The sequence below is a fragment of the Cyprinus carpio genome, chromosome A1 (assembly GCF_018340385.1).
Source record: "Cyprinus carpio isolate SPL01 chromosome A1, ASM1834038v1, whole genome shotgun sequence".
Taxonomy (NCBI): Eukaryota; Metazoa; Chordata; class Actinopteri; order Cypriniformes; family Cyprinidae; genus Cyprinus; species Cyprinus carpio.
The window spans coordinates 33151616-33173383 of record NC_056572.1 but is presented as its reverse complement, the minus strand read 5'-3'; the positions used below and the strand labels follow the sequence as shown (position 1 = coordinate 33173383).

Genomic DNA, 21768 nt, shown 5'->3' with positions numbered 1-21768 from the left:
GGTCTGATGGGAAACATTATGTTCGGTGTCAAACTGAGGAAAGACTGAAGCCTGAGTGCATAAAGAAGTCAGTGAAAGGAAGTGTCATGGTTTGGGGGATGTTTTCTGCAGCAGGAGTTGGGCACGTTGTACAGATACATGGTGAATGCAAATGTTTATCAGAACCTCATTCAGCAACACGCAGTTCCTTCCCTGCAAGTATCTCCCAATCAGCCTGCAATTTTCATGCAAGACAATGTCCCCGTCACACAGTAGAACGGATAAAGCAGTTTCTTGAAATATTTTAGTTGTAATAGTCTTTCGTGCTACAGTGGTTAATGTTCTCTAATTTCGATCACTGTGTTTTCCACAAAAAATAAAGGTTTTGTTGAAATGCCTTGGTTATTTTGTCAGACATGTTTGTGGAACAGTGGTATACCTACAGCTAATAGTCCTTAAAATTTTGAGTGATGAAGATTAACAATATTTCAGATTTTTTTTTATAGATTATTCTGTAATGTTGATCTGTACTGTATAACATTAGCTTCTGCTTATATATAAAAAAATAACTTAACATGCGAAAATTAACTTTACTATTACAATTGTATTGTTTATTGGTTATTTTCATGCTTCGTGAAAATAAATACAAGCGTATAAAACATTTAAAACATGAGCCACAGCCTAAAAATACACAACACGGTCAGTTACTGTGTGTACATCAGAAGCAACATCTCAGTAATTTTCCATGCTCCACGCGGTCCGGCCCAACGCACGATCACGCTGTGATGCAAAACCCGCCTCATACATGAGACCAAGGGCGAAAGACGCGCTGGGAGGGGTCGAGTCTGATTGACGGCACCTCTACCCAATCACACGCGTGCACGGCTTCCGTGTCGCTCTCTCCAACCAATCAGCTGCAGCGGAGGGCGTGACCACAGTCCGAATTTTACGCGGCGCTACGGCGTGAAAACTAAACCGAGATGGAATATGCCAGTCTGAACCGGTTTCAACCGGTCTTGCGTGTGATGCATGAGACTAGAAAGGAGCTGGGTCACAGTCTCTCGCAGATATCTGCTTCCAAAACAACGGTTTTTCTGCAATAGACAAAAGAATAAACTAACGATTGGTTTGATGCTGTGGTTATAAAACGGAATGAGTAGTTAAAGCGAGCTGTAAACCGCCATACAGAGAGACAGATGAACTGACACGAGCTGCTGACTGAAAGAGGACTCGGACTCGGACTCAATCACTGAAGACATTCATTAAAAATAACACCGAAATTGTGTGTTTCGGGGGTTTTCATGTCATCGTTTGCTTTGCACTATAGTGTGTTTGGCTATACAGTGAGGTAACAGCCACTTAGCAATTGAAGTGAACTTGCTAGATTTTTGAATAACGTTAGTTTACATACGCTTTCGTGTAAAATGAGATAAATCTAATAGACTTTTCTTTTTTTTAACCTCTCGTCTTGTTATTGTTTTGACGCGACGCACGTTTCCACGACACTTAACCTTGCTGCTGATTCCTAAACCACGTTAGCTTTGTTTTTTCCCCGCGAGGACGAGTTTTTGTTAAAACAGGTAAGCTAAATGTTGTTGTTGTTGATGTGTTTGGTGAAATGGTTATCCGTTACAAATATTATCTACTACTAAATGTGAGTTGAATGAAGTGCTAGTTTGCTGACACTGTGCTGATGTTGACCAGAAACGAAAACGCGTTTTGATCCTCATCGCTGCCCGTAATTGCGCTCAACTAGAATTCATGTGGGCTGCTTAATAAAAAGTTTGATCAGTGTACATTAAGTTGACTTAAATGCTTGATTACTCTTGTGTTTTTCTAGCCGTGGAAGGAACACACGTTTAATGTGTTAAACTGCAATGTTGGCACTTTTTAGAAGCTTTTAACTAATAATACTAGCTGTTGTAACGATGATCTCAGCAAAATAGCACTCAGAGTCACAAGTTGTACTTCAGTGCAACTGCATGCTTAAGTATTGTGTTTTGTGGACTAAAGTGCACCCACGTGGTTTGAGCCATTGGTTTGGTGTCTGACTTTTAACATCAGAGATCATTCTGGATAAACAGCTAGTAAAGTGTTAGGAGGATGAATGGTAAAAGAAGGGTCACTATTGATTTTTGATAACTAAAACGATGTTATCCGTTTTGTTTTGCAGCTCTATGCCGGCAGACATGACCATGTTGGCGGATCACACAGCACGACAGTTGCTGGACTTCAGTCAAAAGCTAGACATCAACCTGCTGGACAATGTAGTCAACTCCATGTACTATGATGTGGGATCTCAGGTATGAGGTTCAGGTTCAAATCATAGTTTGTTGTTTATTAGACATGTACAGTGCATCATAAGTGTTCTGTGCTGTGATTATTTTAGCAAAGACTTGCACAAGAAGTTCTCACCAATCTAAAGGACCACCCAGATGCCTGGACCCGAGTGGACACCATATTGGAGTTCTCGCAGAACATGAAGACAAAAGTATGTCAACATTAACGTTAGGGCTGTCACTAACTATTATTTTGTTAATCGAGTAATCAGACAATTATTCTGTCGGTTAATTGAGTAATCAGATTTTTTTTTTTTTTGTGGTAATAAAAATAGGACTAAGCAAACAGTAGAATTTAAAATGTCTTAAAATACATATAAAATAACAATGAGGCAGTGATTACTGGTTCAAATAAAATATCAAAACCAAGTAATCATATGGTTTTATTTAACAAAACAGTTAAAATACATAAAGTAATAAAACAATATAGTCATAACTTATGTACATTATGTATTATATTAAATGCCCACAGATGGCGCCAATGTCCACTTCATCTTTATTATTGGGTCACTCCCTTAAGATATAAATGCTGGAGCCGCTGTCATTTCTTAAATAAGAACAAGTGGCCATCAAAAGATGCAAACTCAGAGCAAGGGTTGAAACTTTTATTTTGAAGCCATGATGAACAGTTAGCATATTTAGAAAGATAATGGTGTATTCTCCTGTGTTGGCATAGGGTTGTAAATGATTTACCTTATAAATCTGATAGAATGGTGCACCTTGTTCCCAGATGAACATTATAAGCAAAGATGCATAGACTCACAGCATGCAAAGATTGAGTTTGAGACGATCCACGGATGCAAATGATAACTGTTTGTGTGGAGCAGCATTTACTGTGAACGGAGCTGCACTGAGATGCACTTATCCTGCACGCATATAAAAAACACATTAAACCTGCAGCACATATATTTATTTAATTGAATCACAGCCTTCGTGAATTCACAATAGCACTATGCTTTGTAATTTTAAATGGTTTTAATACTTTGTGCAGGCTTAGAAAACAGTGTAATAATGCTTTTGCCAGTTAATTGACAACGACAAATAGCAAATTGAGAAACACAAATTTAATCAAGGAATCGTGACAGCCCTAATTAACGTGTTTCCACATTTAGCCAGTTTATCGAGTCCTGCTGCTAGATGCCAACCATGATAATTTATTCTGCCACATTGAACTGATGTTTACTCTTTTTGCTGTTTGTATTGTAGTACTACGCTCTTCAGATACTGGAGACCGTGATCAAAACACGCTGGAAGATTCTTCCAAGAAACCAGTGTGAAGGTAATTTACACACACTGACCTTAGTCTCTATGGAAAATCTATTACACACCTCCACATTATAACCTAATTGCCTATTTTAAGAAATGCACAAATAACTGAGATCTCTGTCTGTCTTCAGGAATTAAAAAGTATGTTGTTGGGCTGATTATCAAGACTTCCTCTGATGCCAACAGCGTAGAGGTAAATAAAATGTTTCAAATATTAAGTATTAATATTGCAAATTGTACCATTTGAATTACTTTGAATTATTTTTTATCTTATTTTCAAGTAGGTATTAGGGCTGGGCGGTATATCCAGTTTGTACGATATATCAATATTTTCTTTATAAGTGACTTGATATGAGGCAATACCGTTTATATAGATATACAGTAGTTTTAACGAGTGCATCTTAAAATATAGCGGAGGACACAGCTGCTGCAGAGAAAGTGCATAATCCAATTTGTTCTAAACATGTGACAAGCTTCATATTAAGGCCTTTAAAAACTGGTAAGACAGTTTATAGTTTCGTTTGGCATATTAGTTTAAGCGGCTCAGGCCGTCAGATACTCTGACAGAAAGGTAGAAAGACTCTAGGCTACTCGCGCTGTTGTCTTCCTGAAATATTTCCATTTTTCTGTCAGAAGTGCATGTGCCTTCTGCTTTGGGATTCTCCGCTAAACTCCACAGACTTCAGTGAACAACTGGTGCCCAAACAGACAGAGCTCAATTAAATAGGATCACAGTATTTCTGACTAAAATATACATTTTGCTGAAATATTTGTAGTTGGACAATAAATGTGACATATGTAAAATTTTAAATCTACAAGTAAGTCTATTTTTATTAAAGCAGTGACTGTAATGGGGTAAACAAAACACAACTCTGTGCTTTTGTTCACATTTATTTTCATTTTTAGCTTACTGAATTTAACTTCCGTTTTAAAAGCCTTATTTTTGTTTTTAGATTGCAACGTTACAATGTTAGAATGAAATATTATTTTAACCCTTTTTTGCACATAATATAAAGGCTTACATGGTTACATTCACTTTATTTGTTTTCGTAGCCTTTAATATGTTTTGTTTTGTTGGACAACATTGGTTGGTAAGTGAAATAAATAAATAAAATAAATATATATAATATGAATATATAATAAATATATATATATATATATATATATATATATATATATATATATATATTATATATAGAATGCAAATCCAAAAACGAAAATATATCGCAAATTGGCCAAAAAATACAAGGATATGATTTTTTGCCCATATCGCCCAGCCTTATTAGGTATGCTTGATATTAGATTGTTTCCCGATATGCCGATATTTTTCAACTCATTTTGGCCGATAGCCGATGCCAGTACCGATATATATTTCCCTTTGTTTTGACACCAAGTCTCCCCTGTGCAGAAATTATAAACAAATAATTTTAAATTTTGGTGAGTTTTGACAAAAACTTATTTGTTAGAATTAATAAATATTAGTTTTTATGCTATATAAATATATATATATTATTATTATTAATAAAATTATTATTTTAATGAATATGAATATTTTTTTTTAATGGGAGCACATTGAAAGCCTAGAAAATAACTAATAAAATCAGTCTCTGCTGTTTTTTTTTTTTTTTTTATAGACAGATGCAGTTGAAACATTAACATTTTATTTGTGGAATTAACATAAATAGATGGTCTAAAGCAAAATATATGTAAAAATTCTAAAAATCTTTGGAGCTCCTTGTATTTAAGTTTTCATAATCCATTTGAAAAAACATATTACAAATTAATTAATAAATCTGCATATTAAATTACTTAATTTACGAGTGTCATGCATGTGAATTTTAGTCATGTAAGCCAGTGGTTCTCAAACCTCTACATGAAGTGCCCCCAGAACCGCACATTTTGTATGTGTCCCTGTATCTGACACACCCACTTCAGGTCTTGCAGTCTCTTCTAATGAGCTGATGAGTTGAATCAGGTGTGATAGATGAGGGAGAAATGTGCAGAGCTGGGGGTACTCCAGGAGAGGTTCGAGAACCACTGATCTAAGCTATGGCTTCTGAACTTTAAAAAATAAAACAGACTCGTGATTTTATGATATCTATACTGCTTAATTTATTCAGAAACACAAGTATCTTAATGATATTTGTGTATTTTACTTTCATTTTATTACAAGTAGGCCAACAGCGCCCCCTAAGTAAATAAAACGCCTTATCGGACGGGCATTAGGACCCGGGGGAGGCTGCTGCTGCTGCTACTGCACAGGCTAGTAACTGTTGACTCTTATCACACACCGGACATACCATTCTGTACTCTGTACAGCGAAACAGTGAATCTAATCACCCTTCATGCAAAAGTTCAGTTCAAGAATGAGCACACTGCTGACCTGACACACCCTGAGCACATGTGATTTATTCAACTTATTGGCAAGGCATATCTGCATCATTTTTTCAAAATGGCCGATGCTGATTTTTACATTTTAATCCTTTATCGGCCAATTCCGATAACGTTCTGATAATATCGTGCAGTCCTATTTTTAATTTGAATTTTAGTTAGAGTTTTAGTAATTTTGTTTTTGTCAATTTTATTATTCATTTATTTATTAATTTATTTTTTAACCCCTTAACTGTCACCGTCCCACCTGTGGGACGCTTGGCGCTCTTTTTGTTGTCCTTTTTCTCCATAAAATCTTTTAGTAATTATCAAACATTAAATATCATTTGAAAGCTTAGAAGCCCAAGATTCATCCCGTGAAAACCATTGAAACCATTGAAATCAGACATTGCATTACCATGGAAATGGTATTTTAAAATCTTATGGCGGTCTCCTCCCCCTTAGTGGGCAGTGTCAATTGTCATATTACAAAATGCATTACGGTCTTTTAGAATCAAAACTTTTTATAATCTTGGCAACAAACATATCACTGGAAAGGTCTGAGTCTCAGGATTCCATATTTGGTGGTTATTTTGAGTATTGAAGTAAAATTGACAAGAGAAATCTAGGAAAAAAATTCATTAAACAAAATTCAAAGTAGTTTTGATGGCTCCCTGTGGCTGTTTGTGGTATGACGCCCTAAATAAAATCTCACAGGAACCTCAATTTTTTTCATATCAACTTCAAAATTTGGAACATAACTTATAACAAATTTAAAATTAAAATTTATGCCAATTTTAGAGTAAAACCTGTTATGTAAAATATTTATAATAAATAAAAAAAAATAAAATTAATATAGCACATTTTATTTACAGTACATTTAAACTTCTATAACTTTTTGATACTTTAATTTTTAAACTTTTGCCAAAATCTACTATTTTTCTTCTTTAAAAAGAGACCAACCTTAGGTCTATATTCCAAAGTGTTCATAAAATACAACAATTTAAGTTTGGATAGTGCACTTTAATGCCTATTTTAAAAAAATGGGGGGTGACAGTTAAGGGGTTAATATAGTTTTGTATTAACTTTTTTAGTTTTAGTTATTGTAGTACTTGAACTTTTGATGAAAGTGAGAGATGTTGCCTTGGCAACTAACTAAAAAATACATTTTTTAAATCTTATTGTATTTCATTTAATGTCTGTGTTATTCAAAGTAGTAAATTTCAGTCAGTTACAACTAAAACTTAAAAAAAATCATTAATTTATATAAAATAAACAACTGAAATTAAACAAACTTTAAACTTATTTTCATTTGGCATTCAGTTAGTTTTAGTTAACTGTTATAACCCTGAGTTGTACTAGTCATGTCTCTGAATGCATCCATGTTGACTTGTATTTGTGCTCTTACAGAAAGAAGGGGTTTACATAGCAAAGCTCAACATGATCCTGGTGCAGGTGAGTGTCCTTCCAGGAATATCTATAGTCGTTATATTGTGGGAACGAAGGGCTCGTGGCTTTATCGCTGATGTTGTCTTCCTGTTTGTGTGTAGATTCTGAAGCAGGAGTGGCCAAAGCACTGGCCCACATTCATCAGTGACATTGTGGGAGCGAGTCGCACCAGTGAGAGCTTGTGTCAGAATAACATGATCATCCTGAAGCTCCTCAGTGAGGAGGTGTTTGACTTCTCCAGCGGGCAGATGACTCAGGTCAAAGCCAAGCATCTGAAGGACAGGTACACTTGACCTGTGACACATGACCGTTACAGATTGTGCAGGGTGTGGTTGGTAAAATAATTGTAGTTATATTCACTTTCTCTTTCTTTTCTTCTTGCAGTATGTGCAATGAATTTTCCCAGATATTCCAGCTGTGCCAGTTTGTCATGGTATGTTACTTGTATATTATTACAGCACTAGTGTTTTTTCATTTTTACAATTAAAGGAATAGTTCACCCAAAAATTAAAATTTGCTGAAATTGTACTCACTCTCAGGCCATCCAAGATGTAGATGAGTCTGTCTGTTAATGGGAACATATTTAGAGAAATTCACCAGTGGATCCTCTGCAGTGAATGGGTGCCGTCAGAAGAGTCCAAACAGCTGATAAAAACACAATAATCCACAAGTAATCCACACCACTCCAGTCCATCAATTAATGTCTTGTAAAGCAAAAAGCTGCGTGTTTGTAGGAAATAAATCCATCATTAGAAAGTTTCTATCTTCAAACTGTTGCTTCCAGCTAAAATATTTATCTAAAATTTTTGTTTCCATAATATTACTTCCTCCAGTGAAAAAATAGTCTTGTCTGAATCAGCATAGAAATATGCACAGATCAAGACCATTTACAAGCTAAAACAGTTCTAAACAAAAATGTGGGTGGATTTTGAGAGAGGAACAGGATTATGAACTTTTATTTAAAGATTTATAGTTAAAAAATCAAATGATGGATTTCTTTATTAAAAACATGCTTTTTGTTTCAAGAGATGTTAATTGATGGACTGGAGGGGTGTGGATTATTGTGCCGTTTTTATCAGCTGTTTGGACTCATTCTGTCTCTCATTCATACTTTTGGGTCAACTATTACTATATATACACCTCTCATTTTTAAACCTCCCTTGATGCTGTGTACGTCAGGAAAATTCCCAGAATGCCCCTCTAGTCCACGCCACATTGGAGACCCTCCTTCGTTTCCTTAACTGGATTCCACTGGGCTACATATTTGAGACCAAACTCATCAGCACGCTGGTGTACAAGGTAACACGTCTCGAGGTCTCTAATTGTAACTAATTTGAATTAATGAAATGCTGTTGTAGTAGACTGCTGTCACTCCTCTCACAAAGGCGCACTGTCATTGGGTCAGCTTGCCAGTGCGTAAGAAAGAGAGGGAAATCATTGGAGCGCCGGCTGTTCTCATTGGCTCTCTGCTCAAAGCTTTGTGCCTGAGCTGGTGCTCAAACATTTATAGCCTTTCACTTGGTGAAAATCATTGAGCGTTCCAGAAAGTTTATCAGTTGTGTTCCGATTTGTTCCACAGTTCCTGAATGTTCCGATGTTCCGGAATGTCACTCTGAAGTGTCTGACAGAGATCGCAGGTGTCAGTGTCAGTCAGTATGAGGAGCAGTTTGTCAACCTGTTCACTCTCACCATGGTGCAGCTCAAACAGGTACATGCACGTGCGCACACAAACACACACACACACAACAACACCCTTTTTACCTTGTCATAAACGGCTCTGTTCACAGCGAACAGTTTTGGTGCTTGTCTCTTTAAATGCTAATGAGCTTTGCTTACCTTGCCCCTCTCTTCAGTGGTTGAGGAAAGGCGATTTGCAATCATAAAAAATATAAAGTGTGAGACTTACTACTTCTGGAGGTGTAGCTGTATCACGAACATTGCGTAGCTTGTCAGTGAACTACGTCTCTGTGTAGTAAATGCTGCTCCATCTGAAAGTATGTGAAAATACCACATTTAATAACGTTTTTACTCCAGACTCACTTCATAACGTCAGTCGAGTGTTTGAAATGAATCTTCCAGTGAGATGATGGGGCTTCTTACACGGAATAAGGCAGGCAACATATTTCATAGTATTCTAAGCAGTGATAAATGTTATGTCGATTACGTTGCATTATATACTTAAATATTTATACTAAAAATTATAATAAGACGAACTCAGATAAACCATATATTGTCGTAGTCGTGTGTTTATTAGTCACGTTGAATCAATGAAAGCAGGTAAATCCTTTGTTTATTCAGCAACTGCTATAAGGATTTCCTGGATTTCTTCTGCGTGGTGTATTTTAGAGTTTCAGCGCGAGAGCGCCCTCTGGCCTTTGGATGGAGATTTACTGCTGATCAAAGAACCGTGTTTCACTGAAAGATACACATGACAATCGCAGCTTCTGCCTAATTGCGATGTATCGCCTTTGCGATTTAATTTTGATTAATCGTGCAGCCAAAGTGTATTTGGAGGTGCATTACCATCAAAAACAAAATGAATCCACTGCGTCCTCAGTGGCTTAGATGTCGGGAGAAAATGTAGACTCTTATGTTCACTTTTATATTCAACTATAAAACACCTGCATTGCTTATAAGACATTGTTGTCACTACAGCTGCTCAAGCACGGAGAAAATGGCATACAATATGCTGAAGGCGGAAATATGCTAATATGGGACAGTCCGTCAGCGGTCGTGGGCGGGGCTTAAGCAGTATGACGTCATACTGCTCAGAAAATCAAAACAGAAAAATTATAGAATGGATTTATATCATTGTAGATTAAAAATACGGTAGTGAATGGATTTTGTCATTGTTGGGTGGTTGTGTCCAAACTGCTAAGACACATTTATATGCAAACACCATGTAAAAGTGAATTTTGCATCTGATGTCCCCTTTAAAACTTTAAAATTATCGTTTTGTGAATAGATCGGGAGTTTCAGAAAACTTTACCAAACCTACAAGTATTCATTTCTGAACAATACACCAGATGCACAAGTTTTCAAAATTATAATAACCTTGATTTACTCAACAACAGATGCTGCCTCTGAACACAAATATCCGTCTGGCATATGCAAATGGGCGAGATGATGAGCAGAACTTCATCCAGAACCTCAGTCTGTTTCTCTGCACCTTCCTCAAAGAGCACGGACAACTGATAGAGAAGAGACTGAACCTCAGAGAGACACTCATGGAGGTACACACACAGTCAAATGTAGTGAAATAAACATTAAAGTGACACACAAACTCCTAATTGGTTGACTCCCATGTGCTCAGGCTCTGCATTACATGCTGCTGGTGTCTGAGGTGGAGGAGACGGAGATCTTTAAGATCTGTCTGGAGTACTGGAACCATCTGGCCGCTGAGCTCTACAGAGAGAGTCCCTTCTCTACCTCCACCTCTCCGCTGTTGTCAACCAGCCAACACTTTGACGTGCCGCCCCGCAGACACCTCTATCTGCCTGTGCTCTCCAAGGTCAGTTAGCCACAGTGTACAGCAGCTCCACTTCAAAATATTGTTTGCTGGAGAAAAACTGACTGTGTTCTTAACCCGTCTCAGGTGCGTCTGCTGATGGTGAGTCGCATGGCCAAACCGGAGGAGGTTCTGGTGGTGGAGAATGATCAGGGTGAGGTGGTGAGAGAATTCATGAAGGACACGGACTCCATCAACCTCTACAAGAACATGAGAGAGACTCTGGGTAATTATTATGGGCTGTTCTCTAACTGAGCGGAAAAAGGTAGATGGAGAAAGCTTCATAATGATCTCTTTCTTCTGTCCAGTCTACTTGACTCATTTGGACTATGCCGATACGGAGCGGATCATGACGGAGAAGCTTCATAATCAGGTGAATGGTACCGAGTGGTCCTGGAGGAACCTGAACACGCTGTGCTGGGCCATCGGCTCCATCAGTGGCGCCATGCATGAAGAGGATGAGAAGAGATTCCTCGTCACCGTCATAAAGGTATTTATTCATGCATTTGTTGTTGCCAGGAAGTGAAAAATGATGCTGAAAATTCAGCTTTGCATCACAGGAATAAATTACATTTTAAAATACATTCACATAGAAAACATTTATTTTAAATTGTAATAATATTTCACAATATTTCTGTTTTTACTGTATTTTAATAAAATAAATGAAGCCTTGGTGAGCAGAAGAGACTTCTTTCAAAAACATGAAAAAGTCTTAACACCAAATATCTGTTTGTGTCTCAGGATCTCCTGGGTCTGTGTGAACAGAAAAGAGGGAAAGACAACAAGGCCATCATTGCCTCCAACATCATGTACATCGTCGGTCAGTATCCACGATTCCTCAGGGCCCACTGGAAGTTCCTCAAGACCGTCGTCAACAAACTCTTTGAGTTCATGCACGGTGAGGAACAGATTGTGTTTGAGAATTTTGTCCGGTCATGCATGATTTTTTATTTTTTTTGCTTAAGTGCAATCTTTTCATAAGGGTTAAATGTTTCTCTCTTTCTCTCAGAGACCCATGACGGCGTGCAGGACATGGCCTGTGACACCTTCATCAAGATCGCTCAGAAGTGCAGGAGGCATTTTGTGCAGGTTCAGGTGGGGGAGGTGATGCCCTTCATCGACGAGATCCTCAACAACATCAACACCATCATCTGTGACCTGCAGCCGCAGCAGGTGCACACCTTCTATGAGGCAGTGGGATACATGATTGGAGCACAGACAGACCAGACGGTCCAGGAGCGACTGATCGAGAAATACATGCTTCTCCCCAACCAGGTGTGGGACCGCATCATCCAGCAGGCCACCAAGGTGAGAACGAGTGTCATAGTTTTTAGTAATGTTTGGTAATGGTTTTGTTACATTTTTATTTATTTTATTGTCTTTTTTTATGAGAAATGCTTCCTTGGCAACTACCTGAGATCATTTTTATTTTTTCATTTTATTTTTTTAAACATTTTAATTTTGTTTGTTTATTATTCATGCTTATTTCATTTAATGAATTTTATGATTTTAGTTAACCATAATGGCTGATATCTAGTTAGTTTTTATTAATTTATTGTTTTATTAATGTTTTAGTACATCAAGTTAAACTAAAAAAATTGAAATCTGTTTTTTTAATGTTTTTTTTATTTAAATAAACTATGGTTTTAATTAACTAAGAGTTATTTTAATAAAACCAGAAAAACAGAAAACAGGATTTTTAAAGTGCTATTAAACTCTTAAGGTTAAGTTCTAACTACCAAGATTGAAACAGTAGCACCTGAACTCAAAGCACATGATGTCTCTCTTCAATCAGAACGTGGACATCCTGAAGGACCCAGAGACGGTGCGTCAGCTAGGCAGCATCCTGAAGACCAACGTGAGGGCATGTAAAGCCGTGGGTCACCCTTTTGTCCTGCAGCTGGGACGTATTTACCTGGACATGCTCAACGTCTACAAGTGCCTGAGTGAGAACATCTCTTCTGCAGTCCAGAGCAACGGTGAGTCACGCACACCAGCATGGAGCACATGACCCAACAACTGGCACATAACAGCTCACGATTGACTCTTTGGTTTTCTCTGCAGGTGAGATGGTGACCAAGCAGCCTCTGATACGTAGCATGCGGACGGTGAAGAGAGAGACTCTAAAGCTCATCTCTGGATGGGTCAGCCGCTCCAACGACCCACAGATGGTTAGTTCTGACATTCCTGGATCAGTCTGCACTCGTGCCAAAACAATAAGTTGAGTTTGACAGCATCACAAAGGGTTGTTGTTGTCTTTTCAGGTTGGAGAGAACTTTGTTCCGCCTTTGCTGGAAGCAGTTCTCATCGACTACCAAAGGAACGTTCCAGCAGCTCGAGAACCAGAGGTGCTCAGCACTATGGCAACCATCGTCAACAAGCTCGCCGCACATATAACAGGAGAGATCCCCAAGATATTCGATGCTGTGTTTGAGTGCACCCTCGACATGATCAACAAGGTTAGTTCATCCTGTCTGTCAGCGCAAATTTTATTTTATATCTTGAGTTGTTTTTTCTGAATCAAACCAGTATAAGTCTGGAAGTGAGTATACACTACTTTTCACAATGTAGGGCTGAGTGATTAATCGAGATAGAACCAAAATCGTGATATGGCTTAGTGTGCTTATCAAATCGCAAAAATCTGTGATTTAATATGACCATATGTGCTGTGTGTTGCACTGCAACTTTTTCTATCGTGTGCATCTCATGAACATGTGTTTTCAGTGTCTCAGAGCTGCTCGGTTCACAGTAAATGCTTCGCATGAACTCATAAGTTGCTTATGAACTGCTTATAATGTGCATTTGGGAGTGCAAAGTGCACAAATAAAATATAATATATTAATTACATAATATTGTTTCTATTTTTTAAATGCTTTCATTTTACAGTGAAATGTTGTTGTTATTATTAAATAGTAAAATTTCTTATTTTTATCCAGTAATAACTATTATTAGTAGTAGTATTTTTCTTAAAGGGATAGTTCACCCAAAAAATAAAAATTTGATTATTCATATCGTTCAAAAACCGTAAGATCTTCATTCATCTTCAGAAAGTGCTTTCTGACCCTCCATAGACAGCAACACAACTACCACATTCAAGGCCCAGAAAGATAGTAAGGACATTGTTAAAACAGTCCATGTGGCATCAGTGGTTCAACCGCAATGTTATGAAGCTATGTGATTACTTTTTGTGTGCAAAGAAAATAAAAATAATGACTTATAAAATCATAATTCATAAAATGAAAAAATTGATACCCTTTCGTGCCCATCTCTGGCGCCATTCAAGACCGTACCATGACGAATGTGTGTGCATTCCTCTGCTTGTAAACAAGCGCTGCTCATCGAGGTTCTACATCAGAACACCGGCTCCTGCATGAGCAACTTCACAGGCGTGCGTCGTGCTACTCATGTGAATGGCGGCTGAGCCTGACATGGAAGAGAATAAATTGTTGAATAAAGTCGTTATTTTTGTTTTCTTGCGGCCCTGCTTTAATGCTCTTTGTTTTGCCTCTGTCAGAACTTTGAGGAGTACCCCGAGCACAGGACGCATTTCTTCTACCTGCTGCAAGCCGTCAACTCCCAATGTTTCCCAGCATTCCTGTCCATCCCACCAGCACAGTTCAAACTGGTTCTGGACTCCATCATCTGGGCCTTCAAACACACCATGAGGAATGTGGCAGACACAGGTGAGTGGAGAGAACTGTGGTTAAACAAATAAACATAAATAAATACTCTACACTACTGTGTGAATGCAAAGAGCTTCTGGTTACATTCAGTTTTACAGAAATCTTTCAGAAATATAATTCTTAAAGGTGCTGTATGTAAGATTTTGACTAAAGCATAAAAATACCATTATACGTTTGCAGATATTTAAGAAACATGCTAAGTTAACATACTTGTTTATCTGAAAAACAATGCTACAGTCAGTTATTCTTCTTTCAAAATGTGCGTTTGGGGCCGGAATGCCGGTCTTTGTTTTGGTTTGTGAAACCCGCCCACTGCCAGTTTACCCAATTGTATTTTGGCCCCTGGGTTGCCAGTTGGCGGAAAACACACCATATTTCATTTAATTTCATTATCAAGTGCACTCGTTCCTGTTGGTGTCGTCAATCTGGCAACCTATATGTGTCAAGTCTGAGGAGGAGGGGCTGGGTGGAAAAAAAACCCTCTGATATTTTGAATTTGGACTGCAATACCTAGTTCAACCACTCGGTGTCAATCCTACATACAGCACCTTTAACTGCTAAGCATTCGTGACCCGCGTTTGTTTTTGCACAGTATGTTTTTGACATTAATTGCCGAGTCACATGAAAATGCTGAGTGTGTTTGTGCATCTCCAGGGCTTCAGATCCTGTTCACCATGCTGCAGAACATCGCACAGGAAGAGGCGGCAGCTCAGAGCTTCTATCAGACATACTTCTGTGACATCCTGCAGCACATTTTCTCGGTTGTCACGGATACGTCTCATACTGCTGGTCAGTTGCTAGGCAGAGAGAGAGTGACATGTTTACAGTGTAACTGATGGAGGTGTTATTTTGTACAAAATGGCTTCATATCAGTCACGCAGTGAACCTCACAAACACTGTCGTTCAGGTGATTTTTCACCTGAAATAAAAAGGGGGGAAAAAAACAAAGATTTTAGGAAAATATAAAGAAAACGGGGATTTGTTTTGAGCTTTGACTATTATTTTTTTTTTTTTTGTAGTTACTATTATTTGCGTTCATTATTCTCATTCAAGTATATAACATTTAAATTGTGAAATGTTTTACTGTCTTAATTTATAATGAATTAAACATAAAAAAAGACATTTTAGTGCAGTAATGATATTGCAAATTACAGAAGTTACTCAGAAGTTAATTCAGTGTGTGTGTGTGTGCTCTATCGTTTGTGGCGAGCAGGCCTGACGATGCACGCCTCCATCCTCGCCTACATGTTTAACCTGGTGGAAGAGGGTAAAATCAAAGTCACTTTGAACGCAGGCTCCACGACCAGCAATCAATGCTACGTGCAGGAGTACGTGGCCAATCTGCTGAAGACCGCCTTCCCACATCTGCAGGAGTAAGAGCAGCCTAGAACATGTTTTCAGTGTGTTGTCGCTTTCATGTGTTCATGTTAATGATGTTTGTTTTTCTTTCAGTGCCCAGGTGAAGGTTTTTGTCACAGGTCTGTTCAGCTTGAATCAGGACATTCCTGCCTTTAAAGAGCACCTCAGGGACTTCCTGGTCCAGATCAAGGTACGTCACTTCCTTCCGGCTAGATTTTGACTTCCTTTTTCTCTAGTCATAGACCAGCGCATAGCCAGCCAAAAGTGCACAATATAAATGTGGGTACACGTATATGAGGAGGGTTGAAAATGAACTTTTACCCCAACAGCCACAGTGTTTGTTCAATTTATAGTAGTAGTAGCAGTTATAATAATTATAATGAATATTAATAATGATGATAATAATAATGGAATTTATTTTTATTTAATTGATTTGAATAATTAATCATTACATAGTAATAATACTCAATAAAATTCTCTTATGCATAATAAAAATATGCAAAACAATTGTATTGTTACTATAAACTATTAATTTAATAATTAAAATGCTTATTTCTAAAATGTTAATACAATTCTGTTATAACAATGTTATTGTGCATGTTTTATTTCCATAAATATTAATGATAATTACATATTAATATAGTTACAGTTCCATTAATAGTTATTAAATGTTAATATTTATTCATTAAATAGTAACCATTAATAGTAATAAAATGCTCTGTTATGAATAATAATACATTAGTAATACTAATAATAAATTGTGCATAGGAGTGTTTTAATTTACAATAATGACAATTTTTTATATATATATATGTATTAATGTTAAGGAAATATTAAGTTAATATAATTAATGGTATGTTATGCTAGTTGTTGTGGTTATTATTATTATTATTATTATTATTATTATTATAAACAATCTTGTGGCATTCACACAGTTTCTGGCCTTTAAAATGGATATGGATCTGTTTTTGATTCTGAATAACATCTAGTTTATACCAATTATAAAGGGATGCATTGTTTATATCTAACATTAAAAAATTTATTTCTGTAAAGGTGCTTTCAAAAAAAATTAAAATAAAATAAAAACACACACGCACAAAAAAAAAAAAAAAAAAAAAAAAATATATATATATATATATAATATATGAAACATACTATACAAATAAGCGTGACACATCAGTGTTGTTCCAGTGTAGCTGTTCATAATCACTCACATTGTGTTTGCAGGAGTTTGCAGGTGAAGACTCCACAGATCTGTTCCTGGAGGAGAGGGAAGCGTCTCTGCGTCAGGCTCAGGAGGAGAAACACAAGCTCCAGATGTCTGTCCCAGGAATCCTCAATCCTCACGAGCTCCCGGAGGAGATGTGTGAATGAGCACCTGGACGGTTTCACATTCATGAAAGAAGCGTTTGGAGCGCTTTAAGCTCAAGCGTGTGTTTGTGTGCGTGTGTATAGAGAAGTGAAAATGAATCCAGATGTTGGTCGTTTGTCGACCAAATCCATGCCAATATGTAAATTAAAGACCCGTCTGTTATTATTAACCAGACTCCTCCCAAACCCTTTGGTTTTACATAACAGAGCATTTTATATAACGGAAACTATCTCTCTCCTATATCAATTAACTGTATATCCTTCAATGTTTCTGTTCGGTATGTTTGCTTTCCTGTTTCAAAGCACATTACTAATCATTTTAATGTTTTCTCAGCCTCATCTATTTGTGAATATGTAATATACAGTATGACAGGTCAATGAAGACGGACAGTTACTGCGCAGGAAGAGAGATTTGTGTTGTAGAGCTGTGTGGCTCGTGAATGTGACTGTTTAGGATCAGTGCTGATGCTGTTCCTGCCGCCTTTATTGGGGGTTTGTGTGTGTTTATATATATTTTTTTCGTTCACTTGCAGTAAATGAGAAAGACTGAAGTCTTTTTCATGCTATGGACCCACTGAGTGTTTTTTTTTTTTTTTTGGCACAGGGATGTGATTAAAATGAAAGGGTTTGTTCATATCATCCTATTTGTAAAGCTGTGTATTAGTACCATGGAAACATAAAGTTGGGTATTTTTACAAAGCATCGTGTGTGTTTTTTCATTTAACATTTAAAATACTATAATTCTGTAAGTATTCTAGCATACTTACATTATTCTGTCTAAATTTGCTACTGTAATACTTTACTAGAGTGTCTTATTAATCTTGATAGAGCGATAAATTTGTTAAATAAGCATATTAGAAATAATAAGAAACCTTTCGTATCAGTGTTGCTTAATAATTGTTGAAACTGACTTAAAAAAAATAAGGATACTTTGATGAATAAAGAGTTCAAATTAAAAACATTGATTTGAAATAGAAATCTTTGTAATGTTATACGTCTTTAGTGTTACTTCTGTTAATTAGTTTTCTTTTCATGACACCAAACTCTTGAACGGCAGTGCTTATTTTGCATTGCATTGCAAAGGAGTACAGATATATATTAATTAATTACACAGCAAACGGGATTTCTGTAATACAGTACAGAAATCAAAATTAAAACAGCACACGTACACGTGCGCGACTGCGAGAAATCGCGAGATTTCCGAAGAATGGCCGAAAAGGCCGGAAGCAGGCGTAACGAAAACAGCCGATATGTAACACACGGTCGCCCCTCCCTCTCGTTTTGCTCGTTTTCCGGAAAAAGCCGAACGACCTGCGAGACGACTCGGCGGAAACAGCCGATGTCTCGCACAACGTTACCCGCTTGCCTCCGAGCGACCGCGAACATTCCCGGGAAAACCCGAACATTTCCGAAGTCTCGCGACGGAAACAACCGAAGTGTAACCCTCGTCCCTGTTCATCATGGCTGCCGTATGTGCTAGTCTGCACAGTAACGCTCTGCTCGGAGACTGACTCTCCGCTCCTTTGGTGCCTCACATTTACTGTCTCCAGCCTCGACATCTCGGCAAACAATCCCGCTTGCATGAGCCCAATCCTCCCTGGTTGTGTTGTCTCATAATAACGAGCCTCCATCAAGCATTTCGTCGGGCCTTAAGCACCCCCTTAAAAAAGACAGAGAGAAAAACAGGCAACATTTTATTTCTCCAATGATCTGAATACACTTTCCGCCTTTATGAACCATGTGTGAAAACTGCGCCGAGCTGCTGGAGGTGCTCAATGAGAGTAAGTCAACAGCATTTGATTGTTTCTTGTGTGTTTTTTGTAGTTGTTTGCAGCAAGTTGTGATTAGCATGATTGTCCGAGCATGCGGCTCACTGCCTCGATTCAGCGCAGATTTTTGTTTAATATTTAAGCATTCATACTTTTTGTCAACGTGTGCATTTAAAATAGCCTTCAAACACATTTTGGCTGTCATTATGTTTGATTTTGATATCTGTTTTTATTAACGCAATGCTAGTTGAACGTGTTAGCCCCTCATCCGTTCAGAATTAAATATAAAAACAACAACACAAACACAATCTTATTTTAAATCTTAAAAACGGAAGCATCAGAAAACCTCTTCGTGCGTGCGCTGAACATCAGCCTGTTTTCATATGTTTGGAGGCTGATGGGAAGTTGAACTGACATCAGCATTAGCATTAGCCTAAGCAGAACTGTTTTTGACATTGTCATCCTTCAAAATGCACCCAGATCAACATCTGATCGGCCGACACGATTCACGCTGCGGTGTGATTCTGCTCGAGCAGGTCATTTATGAGGGTCAGTGTGATCAGTCTTTGGCCCGCTGCTGGACAGCAATCAGACAGTATTTGTGTTTGTGTGCTTTGTTGGATGCAGAGAGTGTGTTGGGGATTAATGCGCTCTCTTTGCTTCAGTACTGATGTCTTGGCAAGGCAATGACCGATGGATCAGCATGACTTCTGTATGATACTTTAAAGAACTACTGTGATATTGTGTCAAAACACAATGGTAAAGTCCAAAAACCATGGTACTCTGCTGGTATAGTTATATGATGTTAGATATATACCATTGTGCTGAAGATTACCCCGTGGTATTTCCATTATATTTTAAAGAATTACTATGAGATATGGTAAAATACCTTGGTAAATTCCCCCCAAAAAACATGATACTCTGCTTGTACAGTTATAATGTCCGATAGTACTTTTGGTATATTGCATTGAAGGATTGCTATGGTGTTTGCGTAATATTTTAAAGAATGCAATGGGGTTACTATTATACAAAAAAGTCCAAAAAAGTGGACAGATAAGTGTTGTGCTTTGATATTTACAGTGATACATTGATATACCATGGTTTTATATAGTACTCTGAAGAATGCAGCTGAATTACCATGAAAATGTAAAAAAAAAAAAAATTGGTATTACCATGTTATTAAAACACTATACTATCATGTTACCCCCCCCCCCCAAAAAAAAAACAACAAAATTGTTTTACAATAGTGCCATAAATAAAATGCAAAATGCATGGTGTTACTATAGTAACATGTCCAAAAGCATTAAAGCATAAAACTTGTTTTTTTTTTTCTTCCTGGTAACTTATAAGTGAGTTTGTTTTTTTATTCTATTAAATTCAATCTCACATGTTGTTGCGCTGTCATTGCTTGTTACTGAAGTGTTAGATCACCATAGCTTGAATGTGTAATGCTGTTTTATTTCCATGTGTTTTTGTGCAAGTGCATCTGCATTTGAAATGTATTGTAGAATTGTTGTGTTTGTCGACACCGTCCCCATATGACAGCAGGTTCTGTTGCTTAACTGTTAGACGATAGCGTCGTGTAAACAGGATTCATGGGTGCCAACAGTTTGGTGTTATTAAGTAGCAACTAATAGGGCCGGTTGATAAAAGCACCAAATATATCTGTTAACAGTATCGTATCACGTTTATTTTTAATATATACTTAAATCTCACAGAGGGTGTGAAGCCATGTTTTCCAAATAGTTTTTATGAAATGAACACAAGAACGATTGCGCTTAATATGCACAGATTTAATATTAAACTTCAGTGTTTGCTGCTGCTGTTTGTAAGTTATTTCATGGTGTGCATTAGCATGTGCGTTTTTGGCCTTCAGGCATGTCTGGTGTCCTTGAGTGGCAGCCGCATGTGTGCATGTGCAGCTTAACATCTCAGCCCTCAAACGCTGTGCTGTGTGTAGATAGACCTCAGACCCACCCTTTAATTGTGTGGGCCAGTTTGACAGTGTTAATCTGACCCAGCGTGCTGTGCGTTTGCGTTCAGGAGAGAGCTTAAATGCAGTCTCAAGTGTTTGTGTGTTTGTGTGTGCGCTCTCCCTGTATTTGTCAGCAGAAGTCTGTTTATGCATACTCTGTAATTTCACATTTTCTGAAAGGTCAAAAACAGCCAGACAGTCACTGAACCAGTTGTGCCAGACATTATAAAAAGTTATGAATCACAGGTCATTTTGACTAGATTTTGAAAGTTCTTCTATAAAAGTGATCTTTGTCATCATCATTTACTCATCTTCATGATGCTCCAAACCCATATGCCTTTCTTTCTTCTGTGGAATACAAAAGGAGATGTTTTGAAGAATGTTCATGCAGCTCTTTTCAACACAGCAAAGATACAGTGACCAGGAGCTTTGAATCTTTAAAATGCATGAAAAAATGCACTGTAATTCATTTGAATGCCATATTTCAAGTCTTCTGGAGTCACATGATGGCTTTGTGTAAATTCAAGTTGTCATTTGCTAAAAATCTCCTCTATCTAAGCTCTTGTATGGTGTTTAGGGATGTGTATCGTTAAGGTTTTAACCACTTTTAACAATACTGCTTATCATTCCGGTATTTTAACAATACTCTCCAAGCCGGCCGTTTTGACACAGTTTTGTGTGTTTGATCATTTGGACACGC

At 37.5% G+C, this 21768-nt stretch overlaps 2 protein-coding genes across 3 annotated transcripts in view; both read left to right on the top strand.

Moving 5' to 3' along the window:
• Positions 1 to 949: 949 nt before the first annotated feature.
• Positions 950 to 18023, top strand: LOC109052075 (exportin-1-like). The gene is made up of 25 exons (XM_042763218.1): positions 950 to 1327; positions 1519 to 1559; positions 2153 to 2282; positions 2369 to 2470; positions 3525 to 3597; positions 3716 to 3777; positions 7365 to 7409; positions 7505 to 7686; positions 7788 to 7836; positions 8583 to 8702; positions 8983 to 9111; positions 10478 to 10636; positions 10717 to 10914; positions 10999 to 11137; positions 11220 to 11401; positions 11653 to 11809; positions 11921 to 12219; positions 12707 to 12890; positions 12976 to 13082; positions 13176 to 13370; positions 14426 to 14594; positions 15249 to 15383; positions 15808 to 15967; positions 16047 to 16143; positions 17181 to 18023. Exons 3-25 carry the CDS (start codon positions 2157 to 2159, stop codon positions 17325 to 17327), a joined length of 3216 nt encoding a protein of 1071 aa, XP_042619152.1. The 5' UTR covers positions 950 to 1327; positions 1519 to 1559; positions 2153 to 2156; the 3' UTR covers positions 17328 to 18023.
• Positions 18024 to 18612: 589 nt separating this feature from the next.
• Positions 18613 to 21768, top strand: part of LOC109052084 (ubiquitin carboxyl-terminal hydrolase 34-like) — a 47957-nt gene continuing 44801 nt past the window's right edge. Inside the window, exon 1 of one of the 2 annotated variants that reach the window (XM_042763200.1) lies at positions 18613 to 19105. In XM_042763200.1, coding sequence (XP_042619134.1) covers positions 19063 to 19105 — 43 coding nt within the window. In that variant the 5' untranslated portion in view covers positions 18613 to 19062. The remainder of the gene's footprint in view (positions 19106 to 21768) is intronic. The other variant, XM_042763190.1, reaches the window with a different exon arrangement.